This window comes from Quercus lobata, chromosome 2 (genome assembly GCF_001633185.2).
Source record: "Quercus lobata isolate SW786 chromosome 2, ValleyOak3.0 Primary Assembly, whole genome shotgun sequence".
NCBI classification, from domain to species: Eukaryota; Viridiplantae; Streptophyta; class Magnoliopsida; order Fagales; family Fagaceae; genus Quercus; species Quercus lobata.
The window spans coordinates 88,537,216-88,556,860 of record NC_044905.1 but is presented as its reverse complement, the minus strand read 5'-3'; the positions used below and the strand labels follow the sequence as shown (position 1 = coordinate 88,556,860).

The window sequence follows — 19,645 nt, the reverse complement described above, 5'->3', positions numbered from 1 at the left end:
GTATCTCCTTGCATTTTTGAAGTCTGGATTGCAACCCTTCAAAGTCATGTCGTCTTGTATTGTCAAAGTTGGCATTGTATTGCCTCTCTTTTGAATTTCATTGCTTTCCTTCTAAGTTGTGTTGCCTTACATCTCTAAAATTTGCATAGTGCTGCCTCTTATCTTCAAAGACTTGGTAATATTTTCCTTATCTTTTCATAATAAACATTAAACAGTTCTCTCTATTATTTGATAGAAAATACAATAGAGGGAATAAGTCCTTATTAATTACGATAAAATAAGGGAGCATATTACTAGGTACACTTTAAATTAAAGCGGACATTTACAACTATCTATATTTAATGAAAAATAGTGTAAATTAAAATATAAAAAAATCACATTTTTATGATCATGACACATGTTACCGTTAGGGAGATTATAAATAGAATAAGGATGGACAGACAGCTTTCAAGAGCAGGTAGGGTAGGTCGGCATGGAGGAGCATAAGGGAACTTGAATAGTGAGGTATATTCTTATCCTTAGTTTGGGTTTTATTTTTTTTAAGCAAAAATATATAGTATATTATTTCTAAGCAATACGAAGTGTAATCCCTTGCAATATTATATAACTTAAAAGTTTTTCATTATATTTGTATTTCAATAATAACATTATTTATTGTTATTATATTATTGTAAGATTATATTATCTCATCATTTCTCACGCTTGCAAAATATTAGCATAATCATTAATTCTTTCTATAAAAAAAAACATAATCATTAATTGATACTTATTTCATATATAAAATATTAAAATTTCAAATTTTTTATATTTTAAACAATGCCTAAAATTAGAGTTTTTTTTTTTTGAGAAACCAGATCAAGGACCTGGGCAATTTATTGAAATAAAACTAATAGATTCAATGAACGTCAAGACTAACTAAGGGGGCAATGTCTACTGGCACATCATGAAGCCAAACCTGATCCCCAACTATAAGCTTAGCTTTTTTGGCCAAAGCATCAGCTACCGAGTTACAACCTCGATTAACAAAAATAAATTCTACAAACTGAAAAACCGAAGAAAGCATGCGTATATCATCCAAAGTATTGCCAAAAGAAGCAAATACACCCGCACCGTGTAGGAGGGCGTTAATGATAACTGCTTTATCGCCTTCAAACACTGCTCTAGTAATACCCAGTTCCAATGCAAACTGGACAGCCTTCAAACATGCTAAGGCTTCAAGATCAGCCACCAAATGGGCCATGGGAATGGACGAGGACAGAGCACCTTCAACTTCACCTGCATTGTTGCGGATAACGACACCAACGGCCGCCTTACTTGGTCGACGAAACATCGCTGCATCGAAATTTATTTTTAAACAATGATGATCCGGAGGACGCCACTGCTGACTGGGAGGAAGACGAATTGGAATTGGCTCTTCTATCTGAGCTTGCAAAAATTCCTGCAAGTAGTTTCCTGCTCTGCTGCATATGCTATCCACAGGCAATGAGGGGCGGCCAAAATGGACAGCATTCCTTCTATTCCAGAGGAACCACGCACTGGTCACGAAGATCTTAGCTCTGAATTCTTCTCCACAGGACAGGAATCCAGCTAGTAGATCGCTAAAGGATGCAGGCTGTGGCGGTGCAGTTTGACGGATCCACTCCAAGGCCGACCAAGCTCCTTTGATGGTTTCGCAGCACCATATTGCATGGAGAGCGTCTTCAGGATAGTTTTGGCACTGGGCACAGATCAGACTAGGCACAATGCTGCGTCGGTGAAGATTGACCAGTGTAGGCAGAGCATTGTTGCAAATTCTCCACGCAAAATGCCTTATTTTGTTGGGTACCGAAGCTGCCAGATACCTTTCCAGAATTTTTTCTGGCTGTCCGGATTTGATCCACCTGCACTAGTAGAGATATCACAAGAAACCAGTAGCTTATAAGCACTACAAGATGTAAACATACCAGATGGTGTGTGTGCCCAAATAATGCGATCATCGGGGCGTCGAGAGCTCAATGGAATACCCAAGATCATGTCAGCTTCATAGGGTAGAAATAGTTGCTGCACAACCTCTGTTCTCCAAGCGACTCTTTCTGGATCAATCAAGGAACTCACTTTCACTTCCGGAGCCATAGAAGGAAGGGGAGAAATGACTGAACCGTTTACACGTCCAGGCAGCCACCTATCCTCCTTAATACACACTGCCTCCCCTGTCCCAATACGCCAAACCATACCTTTTCGAATCACATCTCTAGCACCAATAATGCTTTTCCATGCATAGGAACCGGAACTTGATTCTTTTGCCTCTAAAATGGAGCAATCCGGGAAGAACCGTGCCTTAAAAACACGATACAAAGAGAATCAGTATTATTGATCATTCTCCAGACTTGTTTAGCCAATAAGGCATCATTAAATTTTTCAATCTCTCTAAAACCCAGCCCACCTACTTCTTTGGCTTCACATAATCGTTCCCATTTTACCCAGTGGGTTTTCCGATGCTCTGCACTATATCCCCACCAAAATTTGCGAATCATGCTTTCCAGGTCCCTTACAAGGCCCTTGGGAAGTTTAAAGCAACACATGGTGTAAGTCGGGATCGCCTGAATTACTGACTTAATCAGCACTTCCCTACCTGCCTGAGACAATAATTTTTCTTTCCACCCTTGAAGCTTTTTCCATACCCTTTCTTTGATGTAGATGAAACTTTGTTTTTTTGCCCTACCCACCAAAGCCGGCAAACCCAAATATTTCTCAACGGATAGAAGGGACACCCAAAATCTGCTGAATTCGGACTTGGACCTCATGAGGGGTATTGGAGCTAAAAAATAAATTAGTTTTCTCCCGGTTAATTTTCTGCCCTGGCCCTCTCTCATAAACAACTGGAATATCAAGAATCTTTTGGCACTCAGCTTTTTTAGCACTACAAAACAGCACACTATCATCTGCAAAGAACAAATGAGAGACTTTTGGCCCATTCCTACAAATGGCCACACCCCTGATATGCCCCTCCATTTCAGCATTATGCAACAGACTTTGTAAACCCATGGCACACATAAGGAAAAGATAGGGGGACAGAGGATCTCCTTGACGTAGACCACGACTAGGTTTGATGTTACCAACAGGCTGGCCATTCACTAGAACCGAATAGGTCACAGTGCTAATGCAAGACATAATGAGAGACACAAACCTCTCCCCCAGCCCAAGATGCTGCATAGCCCGCTCCAAAAATTCCCATTCTACCCTGTCATAAGCCTTACTCATATCAAGTTTCAAAGCCATCTGACTCACCTTCCCAATGGTTTTCCTCTTCAGATAGTGAAGAGTTTCAAAGGCCACAAGAACGTTATCTGAAATAAGTCTACCTGATAAAAATGCACTCTGAGTTTCCGGAATAGCACAGGCAAGGAATTTTTTCAAATGATTAACCAAAACCTTAGAAATCAGTTTATAAACCACATTACACAAACTGATAGGGCGAAAATCTGCCACTTTCTTAAGGTGTTTTACTTTTGGGATTAAAGCAATAAAAGTGGAGTTTAACGACTCAGGGACCACACCAGAATTAAGAGCATTAAGCACCACAGAAGTACCACAATGTTCCAAAAAGATTTATAAAAGATAGGGGACATACCATCAGGTCTAGGGGCAGTAAGAGGGGCCATTTGATCAAGAGCAAGCTTAACCTCACTAGCTTGGAAGTCACGGCCTAGCAACCCTGCATCCTCCTCAGATATGGCCGAGTGAACACCACCCAAAATTTCCTCAAATCTTGAAGGATTGGATGTAGTAAAGATGTCCTTGAAATAATCCTCAATGATGCCTCCCATTCGGCCCTCAACCTCTCTCCACACCCCATCATTATCCTCCAAACCTGTGATAAAATTTCTCCGATTCCTCTGATTAGCCCGACAATGGAAAAAACGAGAATTGCTATCACCTTCCTTAAGCCAAGCATTCCGAGACCGCTGCTTCCACATGCATTCTTCCCTATTTTTCAGCCTTTGTATTTCTTCCCTCAACATGTAGATTCTCCTTGGGTTAGTTCGATAACTCCCACCTTCTTCTGCCTCCTGCAATTCTTTAAGTTTCTTTTTTAAAGAGTTACGGACATGCCCAAAACAATTTTTGTTCCACACCTTCAAATTATTTTGGCAAGCCGCAATCTTTTTTTGGAATCCCCAGACCGACTCAGACACAACATGTTCACCCCAAGCATCTTTAATCACCGATTCACAGGAAAGGACTTTTAACCACATTGCTTCAAAACGGAACGGTTTGCCCCTTCTATAAAATCGTTTATACTCAGAATCTGGGCAAAGCAACAAAGGCTTATGATCAGAATGAAAAGCATCTAGATGATGAATCGGGTAGTGGGGAACCGTAAAATCCAATCAATGGTAGCAACCCCTCTGTCCAGCCGAATCCAGGTATTTTGATCACCTGGCCTACGATTACACCAAGTGAAAGGGTATCCATTGAAGCCAAGATCTTTCAGTCTACAGTAGTCTAAGGCATCCCTAAAACTTTGCATTTGTCTCTCTGGCCTATCCAACCAACCCAGTTTCTCATCAGCAAACAAAATTTCATTGAAATCCTCCATACATACCCAAGGCAAGGTTGAACGGCGGCTCAACTCTCGAAGTAAAGACCAGGAGTTTTCCCGGCTGGTCGTCTCAGGATCTCCATAGAAACCTGTGAAACGCCAGGCGTCATCCACTCCATGGTTGATAAAAGCATCTATGTGGCGATTTGAAAAAGATTGAACATCCACAACAAGCTCGGAATTCCAATACAATGCAAGACCACCACCTGAATTAATAAGAAGAACAATGAAAAGATTAGTAAATTGAATTCGTCTACCAACCCTTTCCAAAATAGGTTTATCAACTTTGGTTTCCATTAAGAAAACCAACTTGGGATCTTTTGTAGTCACAAGAGCAACTACTTCATCCTCTGTCTGTGGGTTCCCAAGCCCACGACAGTTCCAATTAAGGCAACTCATTGAGCACGGTGGTGCTGGGACCCAGTAACCACCTTAGAATTTTGGTCTTCCATTTGACTGGCACCTTCCACGCAATGCTTCTTCCCCACATATATTCCATCAATCTCCATGTCCATACCATATTTCCCATAAACATTTTTTAAACCCTCCACATCGGTCCCACACCCCTCTTTTGCTCCATGCTCATAATTTCCCACCTCACATGCTAATCTTTTCCAACCCCTTGTAGATTGTGGTGTTGGCTTTGAGGTGGCAGATTTGTCATCCAGGGAACTAGATTGCACACCACACCCCACATGCTTGTCCTTACCCGAAAGTTTTCTCCCAATATCTTGGAGGTTAGTTTCTTCCCCAATGGACAGGTTCACTATATTCTGATCTAGTCTCACGGATTGTTCTTCCTCAAGCACTCTACATTTGCTAGTCGCCATGCGCTCGCTGTCTGAAGTGCTTCCACACCCACCCTCCACAATTATAGGTGCCACCGGTTTGGATGCAGCAGTGTTTTTGTCTCCTCTGCATTCCCCCTGTGACTTAAGGTTCGTTCCGCTATAAGAGCTTGTTGGATCTGCTATTCCGCCCCTGCTGCCGTGTCCTTGAGCTTGACGTTGCTTGTGCTTTGCCCATGGAACTTGGCTGCGAGTAGCTCCTGCAATCACAGTCACCGTCTTCCTTGATGCTCTGACTGCCTCTGCCCTAAGCCAATCACCGTATTGCTGATCTTCCCTTCGCAAACGCCCCATACTGCGCAGCCAAACTCACAATCCCTCTCCCCATGTCCAACTCTCCCACACCAGTAGCAAAAGTTAGGGAGGCGCTCAAATCTCAAGCCCACCCAACCCACGAGTTTACCATCATTCCAGAGCTTGCAGCACCTTGGCAATGGCCGTGAGATGTCGATTTTAATTCTCACCCTTAAAAACTCACCCCCTGTGCCGTCGTCTTCGGGGTCGGCCACCTGCACCACTGAGCCCAACTTATTACCAATTGATTCTCCCGTCTCCTGGGTGGCAAAGTTCTGTGGAATGTTGTGAATTTGCATCCAGAAAGTGGCGGATGAATAGTCAAGAGACAATGCCGATTCAGCATCAACAGTCCGTTGAAAAACTACCAGGTTCCTGTCGAAAGACCAAGGTTCGTACTCCAGCACACGTTCCAGATCAAGTGCATCATCAAACTCAAACAGTAATATGTTGTCCCCAATGTCACAAATCTTCAGTTCTCCAATAGGTTTCCAAAGGGGTTTAAAAGTGCGAGCAACAGCCTCCACATTCAGCACACGCTTCGTGAGAAACTTGCCCGCCAGCCTATGAACAAGCAACTCCTTCTATTGTGAAACTTCAGCACCACGTTCTTCCTCCTCTGACAGAGAAAATTTTGCCCACATCTCATCCAAACCAGCCATGGTTATTCATCTATCTCAACCGCTGCCTCGCTATGTGATGCCACTCACAGTACAGTCCATCCTACCAGTCTCCACGGAGGCTGAAGGGTATAAGAAACCTAGACTAAGCTAGGTACAATATTCTACAGGCGGCGTGTTCAAGGCAAAACCCTAAACCCTAGCCAGCCAGAGAAACCCTTCTAAAATTAGAGATTTGATTGTAAATGATATATTGTTACTAAGAAATTTAACATAAGTATAAACTGTACAAAGCAAACACATAATCTAGCAGAGTAATGGTTAAAATCATAAATAATAGGTATTATTATTATTTTTTGGATAATGATATTAGTAGCATTGATTCTCAAAAAAATAAAAATAAAAAGTACTCGGTGATGCAACATTATATTAACCACATTTATATATGATGTAATTTAAACCTATGTGTTATTTTAATACACAAGCATGCAATTCTAATTTATATGCTTCCCGTGAATATATGTATAATATATTTTTTTATTCTTCCAGGAGAGCAAGAATAATTGGCAGGATAACACTCCTTCTATATTTCAACTATGTGATTCAGACAAGTGTATCATGTAATTGTAAATTGGAGATTAGTCTTTCAGTATTTATCTCTTCAATTTTAAAAAATTACACATATTTTTCTTCTCTTCTTCCTTTTTCTTTTTTTTTTAATCCTTCTCTTAGAAATTGCTCCTGGCCTCCTTAGTTCTTGAATTAATAAAAATGGTGTACTTTATCTTCTTTCCCCTCCCTTATATGAAAACCAAGTTCAGTTCATGCATACAACCTGTTTTCATTACCATACCAAAATCAAGATTTCTAAATTCTAATCAAACTACATATAATTGTTTAAAACATAATAGATATTGGTGAGTATATATGAAGCTAAGGTTTAATTAATACATTTGTCTATCTTTGATCTAGCCATGGTGGTTTGCTGTGTTTGGTGATCATAATTTCATAGTTGCTGCTGTAGTTCTGATTGGGAGGTGTTTTCTTGATCTTCTAGCTAGTTTACAGCTAGTGCTTTGTACTTTTGTACGGATTTTTGGGGTTGATTAATGAAATCTCTTGTTAATAAAAAACGAGTCTAGATTTAATTAGTCTATAAATATATATATATATATATATATGTGTGTGTGTGTGTGAGTGCACACGCATACGCGTGAGCGAGCATATGTACAGAATGTGCACACATGTGCAAAATTAAAATATTCTTATACAATTTATATCATTATATTTAAGAAGAAGTAAGCTGGCTGGCTTTACAATAAGTCAACTTGCACCATGAATGCCAATTACTTTTTTTTTTTTTTTTTTTAATTTAGTTGTGTGTCAATGTATTTTTATAATAACATATTATTATAAAAAATCAAATTCAATTAGTATTTTGACCTGATAATAAAAAGTAATAATCATGAAGCAAATGTTGTAAATTTGAAATTTGAAATACTATCATAACTTTAAAACAAAACCAAAAAAAAAAAAAAAAAAAAAAACCTTCAAATCAGCCTGAATAAAGTTGATGTCTTTCTTCTCAAAAAAAAAAAAAAAATTCAAATCATGCAAGTGCATGGCTCTTCACACTATCCCACATTACCACTCTGTATCTGAAACCAAATCTTTTTGACTCAAACTAATAAAAACAAAATTTGTAAAGGTGCTTTAACTTGGCAATGTACAATTGTACATATTACATCAAACCCATCTTTACATTTAGAATAAAGTTCTTCTAGTTTCCCCTATATTATGGAAGATTTTGTTCTGTGCACAATGAAGAGGCAAGACAAAAGTCTACGAAAAAAACTTTCCAAAAAAGTATTAAAACCATTTATGGTGCAACAAGTGAAAGTAAAAGAAAAGATTCAAAGAAACTTTGAAAATGAAGGATGGTTTTCTAAGAAAAAAAATATATAAATCTTCTTGTTAATGAAAGAAAATAATAGAATGGGAAAGAAACCAAAAAAAAACAAAAGTGGAGTAATTTGAGGGGACCATTTTTCCAAGAACATAGTACTACGTTCTCTCTAGGATCCAAGTCCCAAATATGGAATATCCTAAAGACAAATCCGAATCTTCTCTTGGAAAGGCCAAACTAGAGAAAACAATAGTCCCAAAAATAAAAATCCCACCTATAACCTTGTTTTAATTATTTTTTGGAGAAGTGTAAGCTTCAAAAATTGAATGTGCATACTCGGACACGTTCATTGCGTGTGAAAATGGTGAGTCCCACTTTTGAGATCTTATCTCCGAATAAACTTTTCCTCTAATATAATTGACATTTGACCTTGCCGTCACAAACAAAGATGAAAGCTTTGCAATTGCACGAAGACATATGATTATTTAAATAAAACCCAATTTTATCGGGAAGCGATTTGGATATTCCAAATTCCTTGGGATTATGCCATGCGTCATAAATAAGGAAAGCTACTCACTTTGGCTCGGCTTCTAACCTCTCTCTTTCTTCAGCTAAGCTTTATTAGTCTTAAATTCTAAATAGCTCTTCAATCTTTCTATTTTGAACTTTTTACCACCTCAACAAAGAAATAAAATCTCTTTCTATTATGGGGAAAAGGATTTTTTTTTTTTTTTTGTTGTTTCCTATGTTTATATAATTAGCCCTCTCATGACATGTGGGTCCTAAACATTGATGATATTCACATATTCCGAGAGATACATACAGAATATACTTTCTCTTATTCTTGACAACGATTATATCAGATTCATATATATATATATTCCTTTTATATTATAAAAACTCTTCTATACTCTTATTGTTTTATTATTATTTTTAACTAAAATTTACTATTATTTTAATTGTTGAATTCTTAGGAAATATATATATATATATATATATATATTTCAATATGAAGTATGAACCCCCACTTTATAATATAATAATGAGTTCAATCTTCTCATTTCATTCAAATCTTAAACAATCTTATTTAAACTTTTATTTTTATTAAAAAAAAATTAACTAAAAAGATATTTGAGATACATCATTTAAAAGATATTTTAATTTGATGAGTACCATATATAAAAAAAATTATAAATAGTATAAAATCAATAAAGAGTTATGCCGTGTATATATACACAATAAATTTGAACCAATGACATCCACTCTAAAATAATTTTTTTTTATAATTAGGCTAAGACATCAATCAATTTTTATGGTGTAGATAAGGTTTGGATAAAATATTTTTTACTAAACGAAAAAATACCTTACTAGTTAAGCTAACTAAACCTACTAATATGAGTCTTATTTAAGAAGTAAAAAAAATAAAAAAATAAAAATAATAATAATAAAATAAAACCTAACATATTTGTAATATATATTTAATACATTAGTAGGAATCGTAATAAATGATTTTTACGTCTTTTGACAATGGATATCTTGTGATGATTATTTAAGATAAAAATATAAAATATCATTATCCTCCATAAAAGAAATCCTATTCCATTTCATTAATAATGAGAAATGAAGTGGGGCTCATTTAAAAAGAAAATTACAATAAAGCCAATATCACAACAAGTTCTCTCACTTGCACCTGGGCTCACCAGGGCTCACCATAATCTGCAATTTAATTTTGTGTTTTTTTTTTTTAATGGCTCATGTATGAGATAGTAAGCAAGGTTCCCCCCCCCCCCCCCCCCCGCGCGGGCAGCGGCGGCCGAGAAGAACATGGTAAGCAAGTTGAGTATTATTGTGAATTTTTGTTGTAACCCTAACTTTTTAGAAAATTTCATGCTCTATAAACAAAAATTTCCTCCAAAAAGACCTATTATGTGTTCGATTTATAAAATTAACCCTTATATAAAATCACATAATTTATTAAATCATTTAAACAAATTACATTAATATTAAGTAGGTCATGTGGATAATTTTTTCAAGTTACCACCTAGTAGATCGGAAGAACTTTCCTCTAAATTGGTTCAGACAAAAACATTATCCTATATTCCTTGGTATTGTTGTATTGTATTATATTTAGGATATTTCAAAATAGTGTTCATCATTTTGGTAAAGTCAACGGAATTCAATTTTAATAGTGATTAATACTTTCCCTAATTTTGTATTGTTTTTCTATTTTGAAGATATTCCAAAAATATGTTCACTTTGAAAAGTTAATTGATACCATATATTATAATAATTTTTCTAACCTCCTTAGCTCTAATAGGGTAAGAGTAGCACTAGCCAAAGGAATTGAGAATGAACCAACACTATTGTATCTTGACGTTTCCAAATAATGATATGAACTCCAAAGTCTCAACTAAGTGAGTCTTTATCATTGGATTACTCACTCTAGTTGTGATAGAGGCATGGTTATCCCATTTGCTTGTGGTTTTTGTTACCCCATAGCATTCATCTTTCTTTTTCTAGTTTATTTTTAGCTAAAGTATCTTTCAAAAATATAATAATAAAATACTGCATTAACACAACTATACAATGAAACAAGCTTTGGTACCTAATTGATTTCCCCTATCACGCAATACTATAAACAATATAAGCATAACTTATCTGTTGATTTGGTGATTCTTATTTTATATTGGTGGGCAGTTGAAGGTCATAGAGAAGTGATTATTGATTCAAACCATCAAAATCAAATATAAATCTTACCAAGCATAAAGGCTTAAAGCAGATTAGCTTTTTTTTTTTTCTAGGGAAAAAAAATATTTATATACAATTTTTAAAATTATTTTTTTTTCTAGATACTATTTTGGTCAATTTTTATCTGCTTCTAATAAACATAGCAAAAAATCTCGTAACTCAACTGTTACTTTTTAATGCTTTAAATGAAAAAGTTCAAGTTTAAACCTCAGCACCCTTATCCATTAAATTGTCAAATGCAGATAAATAAATTTATAAGGAAAAAAAAAAAAAGGTTAATGCCAACTCAAATTGCAAATGAGAATGATTAATATAATCTTAATGCTCTAGACTAGAACCACTAATAGTTGGTCTCGATTCTTATTCAAGTTGACACTTCCAAAAGAAGAGAATCCATGTAAAAACAATCACACATGAATTCCAAGCCATCCACCCAAAAAAAAAAAGAAGAAGATTTTTTTTTTTTTTTTTCTCACAAGTTGCCGTAGAAAACGCAGCTCATTTGTGAACTTTACACTAACCAATCCGGCTTCACAATCTCTCTCTCTCTCTCTCTCTCTCAGCTCTTTAAAGTATATGATTTTAAATACTGCACACGTGGCCTGTCCAATACAGCAAAAACAGATAAACCCCCCCCCCCCCCCACCCCCCCAAAAAAAAAAAAAAACGCAAAATAAATACTATATAATAAATAAAAGCTCTTTCTCTCTGTCTGTGAAAGGAATAAAACCCGAGATATACTCTTCAGAAACGAACGGATATTCCAATTATACCCCTCGAATATTCTCTCCTTACCGTTATATCAACTTCGCTCGCTCGCTCTCTCTATCTTCTGCTCCTTCCTTACAATTTTCCCTCATTTTCCTTCGCATTCTCTTTCCTTTTTTTTTTCTTTTCTTTTTTCTCTCCAACCAAACACAAACACACACACACACACACTCTCTATTTTTTTTTTTCTAGAAATGAAATTCGGGAAGAGTTTGAGCAATCAGATCGAGGAGACGCTACCTGAATGGCGAGACAAGTTCCTGTCCTATAAGGAGCTCAAGAAGAAGCTGAAGCTTATTGAACCTAAGAGTGGCGGCGAGAGGCCGAGCAAGCGAGCCAGGCTCGACTCCGGCGACGCTGCGGAAATCGGCGCCGGAGACGGCATGTCCAAGGAGGAGATCGATTTCGAAACCTTGCTCGAGGACGAGCTCGAGAAATTCAACTCCTTCTTCGTCGAGAAAGAGGAGGAATACATTATCAGATTGAAGGTATTAAAGCTTTTTCCTCTCTTTTTTTTCTTTATATGACGTGTTTGGTTGCCGAGAAAAAAAGCACGGTAGCGTTGATTCTTATTAACCAGGAAAGAGATTTTAGAAACTTTTTAGATTCTTTTCATTAATTAATAAAATTCTTCATTAATTATTGTTATTATTATTATCTGAATTTGTTTTTGGTAACAAACTAAAAATATTAGTATTATCTATCTGAAATTAGTTTAAGCTGTTGGGAATTCCAGGATAAACATTTTAGAAAACGACGTCGTTGTTTTCCATAAACGTGCGCATCTTAAGCTATCTTGCGCCGGGAATATTTCTTGTTGCTAACGTGCGCCTCCGCCAACTTTTGAGTGATGCTGCTACTGTGCGCAGTTATTACTGCTCACGTGGACGGTTTTCCTCGTTTACTGTTACGGGCCGTTATTATAACGGTTCCGTTAGTTTAACAGGCTTTAGCTTTTGTGTCCGAGGTACTTGCCGTTTGTAACGGAATTTTATAGTATTTTAGTAGAACAGAACTAGAACTAGGGCTAGAAAAATGTCTGTGACTCAGTCCCCACTAATCCCAAATTTCCATCTTTTCCTTTTCTTTGATTTTATTTCATTGGTGTTCTATGGTTTTAGTATTAATATTTACGAAAGTTGTCTTCTGATTTGGAGTCAAGTAATTCATTGTTTTTCTCTGTTAACATAAAATAATGTTATCTTTAGTTTGTTTAGGAGCAAACTCATTAGTGTAGTTAAATATATTATAAGTCACGAAAAGTTATATTATTTATTTATTTATTTTAATTATCATTATGGATCAAACTTAAACAAGAAATAAGTACATTTTGTCATATAGTTTAGCGAAAATCATGATAGTTGTTGATCTTAATCTATGGGTTGTGAGATCAAACAACACAATCTAAAGTCTAAACTCACTTGTGTTCTTAGATTTGATCCCAATTTCGAAGTATATTGGAAACAAAAGTGTCACCTGGTTACTTGAAACTTGTTTGTTCTGATCTTTGATTTTAGTTTTCAAGTCTATTGGAAACAAAAGTGTCATAGAGTTACTTTAAACTGTGTATGTATTCTAAGATTTGATTCGGATTTCCAAGTCTAGAAGAAACAAAAATGTCACTAAAGTCGCTTTAAACTCATCTGAGATTTTATTCCAATTTCAAGGTCTATTAAAAGCAAAAGTGTCATGGAAATATGGAATCGCTTTAAACTCATCTGAATTTCCAAGTCTACAAGAAACAAGTGTCACCAAGTTGATTCAAACTCGTGTGTTCTAAGATTTGATTCCAATTTCATGTCTACTAGAAACGAAAGTGTCACTGAGTCGTTTCAAACTCATCTGTGTTCTGAGATTTGATTCTTATTTTTTGAGTCTATTAGAAACAAAAGTGGTTCAAGTGCAACTATTGCTAAAATTCTTTCCTAATATTTTCATGGGATCAACCGATCAAATAAAACTTCCTACCTACTTACTAACAAAATTAGACTATCCAATTTCGCGCGATAAATACAATAAGCATGGTTCATCTTATGCATAGGTTGAGGGATCAAAGAAGGTATCGCCTTTGTCTGCTCACAGATTTTGGGCCCCACAACATTTGAAATGGAGCAGACACATGAGATAATTATTGGTGGAATCGAGACAACACCAACTCTTCATGTACTAACAAAAAATTAGGAAAATGTTATCATTAGTTGTCCAGATGTTTGTCTACAGTCCAATGCAACTGAGTGGTTGACTAGTTTAAATTGACTGATTTAAACTCATGTATGTTCTAAAATCTGATTGGATATCTCTTAAAAATAAAATCACTTTCAATACTACTATTTTTATGGGATCAAACATTGCTATCATTCAACTTGCTAATCATCACAGTCCATCTTATACATGTGTTGTGTGGATGTGAAAATTAGTGAATTCAACATGTGTACTTTTCACCTATCCGCTGTTGTATGAACTTGGTATGGGAAATAATGAAAGAAAGATGAATGAGCATTGTAGTTGGTATTGGTGTTGACAATTGTGCTTGTGGTTGATTGCAGGAGTTACAAGATAGGGTGGCAAAAGCAAAGGATTTTAATGAAGAGATGATAAAAATTCGGAAGGAGATTGTGGACTTCCACGGAGAGATGGTTTTGTTGGAGAATTATAGCGCCCTTAACTATACAGGTAATTTTACTTTACTTTACGTGTATCTTTAATGTAAAGGAGAAGTGGTTAATTTTTTTTTTTTTGGCTAAAAAAAAATGATTAATTAAGGGACAGGATAAAATATATCTAGTGTAAAGGTTGTTCATTTCCTTTCTGTGGTTCACATGCTTACTTTTGACTCTGCTTTCACGAATATTCTGTGAGACAATTTGTCACCTCAATTTTAGCTTTTCTTAGGAGGAAAGCCTTTGTTAATGATTTACACTTGAGCATATACCTTAACATAAACGGTTTGCTACTTATGCTTGTTATCTCCTGACGAATAAAAATATGTACACTTGTTTGATTTTTTGTACAAAGGATAACTATGCCCAAATTATTCTTTGGATTATAATAGTATGAATTCTGCTTGAATTCATATTTTGACAATGGCTATGTTCTTTTAATATTTTAAATTCAAATGAATTTTTGAAGATTCAAAGGTTCTTTTGATATTTTAACCTCCTTTACAATTACGCCATTAAGGAATAAATTTTTTATTAAATTCTTAGTTTTGGTAGTTTTGATATATTTAGTTTGATTTGATTAATCAACAAATTGGATTGGCATTAGATTCTATGTTCTATCTCTTATGCTTTATAATTGTTTATAGTTCTTTAATTGTGTACTTAAATGATTTTATATCATTTATGCAAAAAGTATCATCCGAATCAAGTAGAATAATAATTTCATGTTTCTTCACAAATGGGCAGATGTGTATGATAGTACTGTTACATAAAAGATGGGTTTGAAAGTGGAACGTTTAAGCACACCAGCATGCACAATGTCCTCAGAATAAAACAATATTATACAATCAATAGGGGGTAATAGGGGGTTGATCCCTTAAAGTAACTGGTTTCTTAGAATATAATAATGTTTTAAAGGCTAGATTGACTTAATGACACCTTAATTTGGTCTTAACAGGTTTGGTCAAAATACTCAAGAAGTATGACAAAAGAACTGGTGCCCTCATTCGCTTGCCCTTCATTCAAAAGGTCTTGCAACAGCCCTTCTTCACCACTGACATGCTCTACAAGCTTGTGAAGGAGTGTGAGGCAATGCTGGACGGACTTTTCCCCAAGTGTGAACCACCAGCTTCAACAGTGGTAGCTGATGGGGATGATGATCCTTCAACTTCTGACGCTACCAATAACAACAGTCTGCTCAGAGTGCCAAAGGAACTTGCAGAGATTGAGTATATGGAGAGCTTATATATGAAGAGCACTATATCAGCACTACGGGTTTTGAAGGAAATTCGGAGCGGAAGCTCAACTGTTGGCCCTTTGTCATTGCCACCACTGCAATTTAGTGCAATTGAGGAAACATGGAATAAAGTTCCAGTTCTGGAACAAGTTGCCAAGTAGTTGTATTTTGAGGAAGGAATTGTGATGAGTGTTTCCCATTGGTTCTTATATTGTCCTTTTTCTTCTTCTTCCTTTTTTTTTTTTAATGCATCTATTATGATGCCTTAGATACTAACACGGATGTAAAATGCTAAACTCGACCTGAAATGAATTCAATCGAATCATAAGTTCTGTATAATACTCGCCTTTTATAGAAGAAAGTAGCGTCTTCAAATTGGGAACGAGAATATTGGTTTACATTTTATTTTAACCTAAAGCAAAATCTTTAGCTGTTTTTGAAGTTGGACCATTTGGTGCCAGGAAGTATTTCTACTTGGCGTGTTGCCAGTGTCTTGTAGTTTTTAATGGCAGTGGTCGCTTCTCCCCTAGAAGAGAATCTGGGTTCGAATTTTCTTCACTCGAATGTTGTAAGCCAAAAATAGAAAATGACATGTTCAAGTATCAGATCCTAAGAGATGTCCTATTCTGGCATGTTCGAGGATCAAATCCTAAGAGAAGCCCTCTTCTTCCATTTCTTCGCAGTGGCCAGAAGTTTGTTCTTACCGTATTAGACATACGTAGCATACTCCAAATTCTGACATTTATTCACAAGGTTCTAAAATTCTTGGGTTCACATTCATGGCCAGAACTGCAAAATAAAGTGTTTCCTTACAAAAGAGAACCACTACCTAAAAAGAGTGGTTGGATTAGTTAAAGCTTAATGACAAGATACAGAGTAGGCCGAGCCTATTATAATACGATTGTAGCACCTCCAATTGTCTGCCGTGTTTAAAACTTTAAATCATGAGTTCTTTAGCGTTTAGACAAAGCAATCCTCATTCCCAACCAACCCACCAAGTACCGACCCCCCTCCCCTCAACAAAAAAGAAAAGAAAAAGAGATCCCCTGCCTCTGTATCCTTGAAATGTTTTCAAAAATGGTAGCTTAACTAACATTTCTTGATATTACCAACAGATATATGTAAAATGCAAATCCCACTATTTGTAACTATTGAATTGATTCCAAAAATAAAATTTTATTTTATACAAAAAATTAAATAAAAAAAAATGTTTCCAAAAGTTTGGAAAAAAATAAAACCAACTAATGAAAAGAATCAAATTTCCTCCGTAATTAAAGTCATTTTTAGTTCTCAAAAAAAAAAAAAAAAGCCTTTTTTCTTTCTTTCAATAATTTAATTGTTACAGATTATGATAAGTGAATACAAATTCTTTGTACCATTTTTTTATTTTACTTTATATTTCACTAATTACAACTTGTAATTTATTTATTTAACTTTCCTTATAAAATAGCTAAAGTTTAAAATAGAAAAATAAATACGTGACAAGTTGTGATTAATGGAATATAAAGTGGAACACAAAATGTAGTATATAGAATTTGTATTCATAATAAGTAAGAAGAGGAATTCATACATTGATTAAGGCTCTTGAGTCTCGACAACCAAACATTCATTGTACACGGTTGCCTTAATCTGTAAGAATGTTCCTATAGGTGCATAGCTAAAAAATGAACCGTTTGAATTTATTGAGTGATTTAGGATCATAGATAAATTAGAAATAACGTTGAACAAAGTTTGGCTACAAGTTTGATTCGACTACAACTTCACCTAATATTTTTTTATTGGATATGAATTTTGACAAATCCACATTTAGATTACATTTTCTTCTTATATATTCCATGCTTGCAAAATTTCTAGAATTTTAAAAAATCATAGTTTTGTCATCAATTAATTGTTTAAATTGCAAATTTTTATGAATCATATAGTCTAAAACTATGTATAAAAAATAAGTTTATGAATCATATCATAAATAACATCCAATTGACATAAATTCGATATATGTTAAAAGCATAAAAAAAATATATATATATATATATATATAATTCAATGATTAAAATTTTAAAATATATAACAATATTAATTTTTATAAATAAAACTGTGGACTTATACTATAACTAAGTTTGTATCTTAATGTCATTATAGACTTAGACTTCAAGTCTCTTACTAGTTGGTCGAGCCGAAGAAATAGATTTACAAAAATAATTTTCATACTGACTTTTCCCAATTAGAAAATTGTTCAGTTAAAGATTTTTGTCGTTGTCAAATTATATCTTGTGGACCTAAACCTGAAAAGATGTTTTAGTAAGTTGATAAGCATATTCAAAGAGCATATTCCATAAATAGCAACTTTAAATTGATTGACGATTACACTGTGTACCCTATAATATGCCAATTGTAACCAGGCAGTTTTGTTTGACTATTTTGCTTCAACTTGCGAGTTGCGGCCAGCTATCACACACACACACACACACACACACCGACACACGTACTACTTATTTTTATTTTGTTTTTATTTTTTAATCATTAAAAAACTCTTATCGGGAACTTGAACCAAAAGAGGAAGTGAGGAACTATTTCCTTCATTGAGTACCATACGGACGAGATTGAGCATTTCCATGTGGGAATTCAAAATCCAACTAAGGGTGCGTTTGTTTCGACTTCAAATGAATTCCGGAAATCAATTTTCGGAAAATGGAGCGTTTGGCTGTGACGGAAAATATTTTTTTCCGGAAATGAATTTCCTGTTGACCGTTGTTTGAAGCCTTGACCACGGAAATGCAAATCTGCCTTCATTTTCACTTCAAATGAATTCCGTGGCTTGCAAAACGCAGAGAGAGGGAGAGAAAAAACAGAACACAACACGCGAGCTTGAGCCCCAGAACAAAACGGCGATCGAACGCGCGCGGACCAGTCCGACGATGGTGATCGACGCTTCGCGAGATCGCGCCGTTGATCGCGATCTCGCGACGGCGAGACCGCGCCGTTGATCGCGATCTCGCGACGGCGAGACCGCGATTTTCTGGGTTGTGGCTTTTGTGTTTTCTGGGTTTTGTGTTTTCCTCCTTCTTTTCCAAACACTAGAAAATATTTTCCGGAAAATTTTTTGAAATACAACCAACCACACAAAAATATTTTCATTTTCCGAAAATTAGCATTTCCGGAAAATATGTATTTTCCGGAAAACGTTTTACGGCAACCAAACACAGCCTAAAATGAAAAAAACATTTCCAAATACGTAAAAACTCACCAAAAAATGTTCCCACTGGGAATGCATTGTTGCAGCAAATTAGGGATGCTGCACTTTATACTTTAAATTATCCTTACAATTATACTTTATAACCTAAATTTTAAAATGTATGATTTGAGCCCTAAACCCATATTATATTTTGCACTCCGCTGTCACTTGGATGACACTACGTGAAAATATATATTTGTCTATCAATTCCTTAAAAATAAAGAAAAAATTACATTTTATCATCTTAAATTATACTCTCAATTATACTTTACAACCTAAACTTTAGTTTTTTGTCCAAGATAACGGCAAAATCGACAACAATGTACAAAGTGTAATATAGATTATAGTTTAGAGTGCTAATTGTGCATTCTAAAAGTTTATGGTGTAAAGTATAATTTGAGATGTAGTTTAGGGTGATAAAGTGTAATTACTCCAACAAATTATGGAACTTGTTACAATAAGATGTAAAAATAAAACTTTACTGTAGCAAGTTATATAGTTTAATAGGTATTTTTTTATTCCATCTCTCTCATTGTGTTGTTGGTGTAGGTTTTTTTATTTTTTTATTTTTATTTATATATAAATATTTATATATATATATATATATATAAAGTTGTTGGTGCATGTGTTATAAATTATTTTAATGTGATAAATTGTAAAATAAAGACTAGAATGTATGGTATATCATTAAATAAGAATGTAAAATAGATAAAATGGTGTTTTGGGAGATAAAATACATATTTTTCACAT

At 35.1% G+C, this 19,645-nt stretch overlaps 2 protein-coding genes across 2 annotated transcripts; one reads left to right on the top strand and one right to left on the bottom strand.

The window, feature by feature from the left end:
* Positions 1-895: 895 nt before the first annotated feature.
* Positions 896-2,561, bottom strand: LOC115973658. Its single transcript, XM_031093916.1, has 3 exons — positions 2,427-2,561; positions 1,940-2,316; positions 896-1,880 (listed from the first exon to the last, which is right to left on the bottom strand). The coding sequence occupies exons 1-3, from the start codon at positions 2,559-2,561 to the stop codon at positions 896-898; spliced, it is 1,497 nt and encodes a 498-aa protein (XP_030949776.1).
* Positions 2,562-11,727: 9,166 nt separating this feature from the next.
* Positions 11,728-16,061, top strand: LOC115977063 (SPX domain-containing protein 1-like). The gene is made up of 3 exons (XM_031098700.1): positions 11,728-12,254; positions 14,313-14,439; positions 15,385-16,061. Exons 1-3 carry the CDS (start codon positions 11,961-11,963, stop codon positions 15,822-15,824), a joined length of 861 nt encoding a protein of 286 aa, XP_030954560.1. The 5' UTR covers positions 11,728-11,960; the 3' UTR covers positions 15,825-16,061.
* The last annotated feature ends 3,584 nt before the right edge of the window (positions 16,062-19,645 follow it).

Bases quoted from the DNA above. Each gene is read 5' to 3' on its own strand.
- LOC115977063 (XM_031098700.1), top strand. From the start codon at position 11,961: ATGAAATTCGGGAAGAGTTTGAGCAATCAGATCGAGGAGACGCTACCT. The intron at 12,255-14,312 runs GTATTAAAGCTT...GGTTGATTGCAG, and splicing joins AATACATTATCAGATTGAAG to GAGTTACAAGATAGGGTGGC. The intron at 14,440-15,384 runs GTAATTTTACTT...TGGTCTTAACAG, and splicing joins TAGCGCCCTTAACTATACAG to GTTTGGTCAAAATACTCAAG.
- LOC115973658 (XM_031093916.1), bottom strand. From the start codon at position 2,561: ATGTGTTGCTTTAAACTTCCCAAGGGCCTTGTAAGGGACCTGGAAAGC. The intron at 2,317-2,426 runs GTAGGTGGGCTG...CGTGTTTTTAAG, and splicing joins GATTATGTGAAGCCAAAGAA to GCACGGTTCTTCCCGGATTG. The intron at 1,881-1,939 runs GTTTACATCTTG...CTACTAGTGCAG, and splicing joins GCACACACACCATCTGGTAT to GTGGATCAAATCCGGACAGC.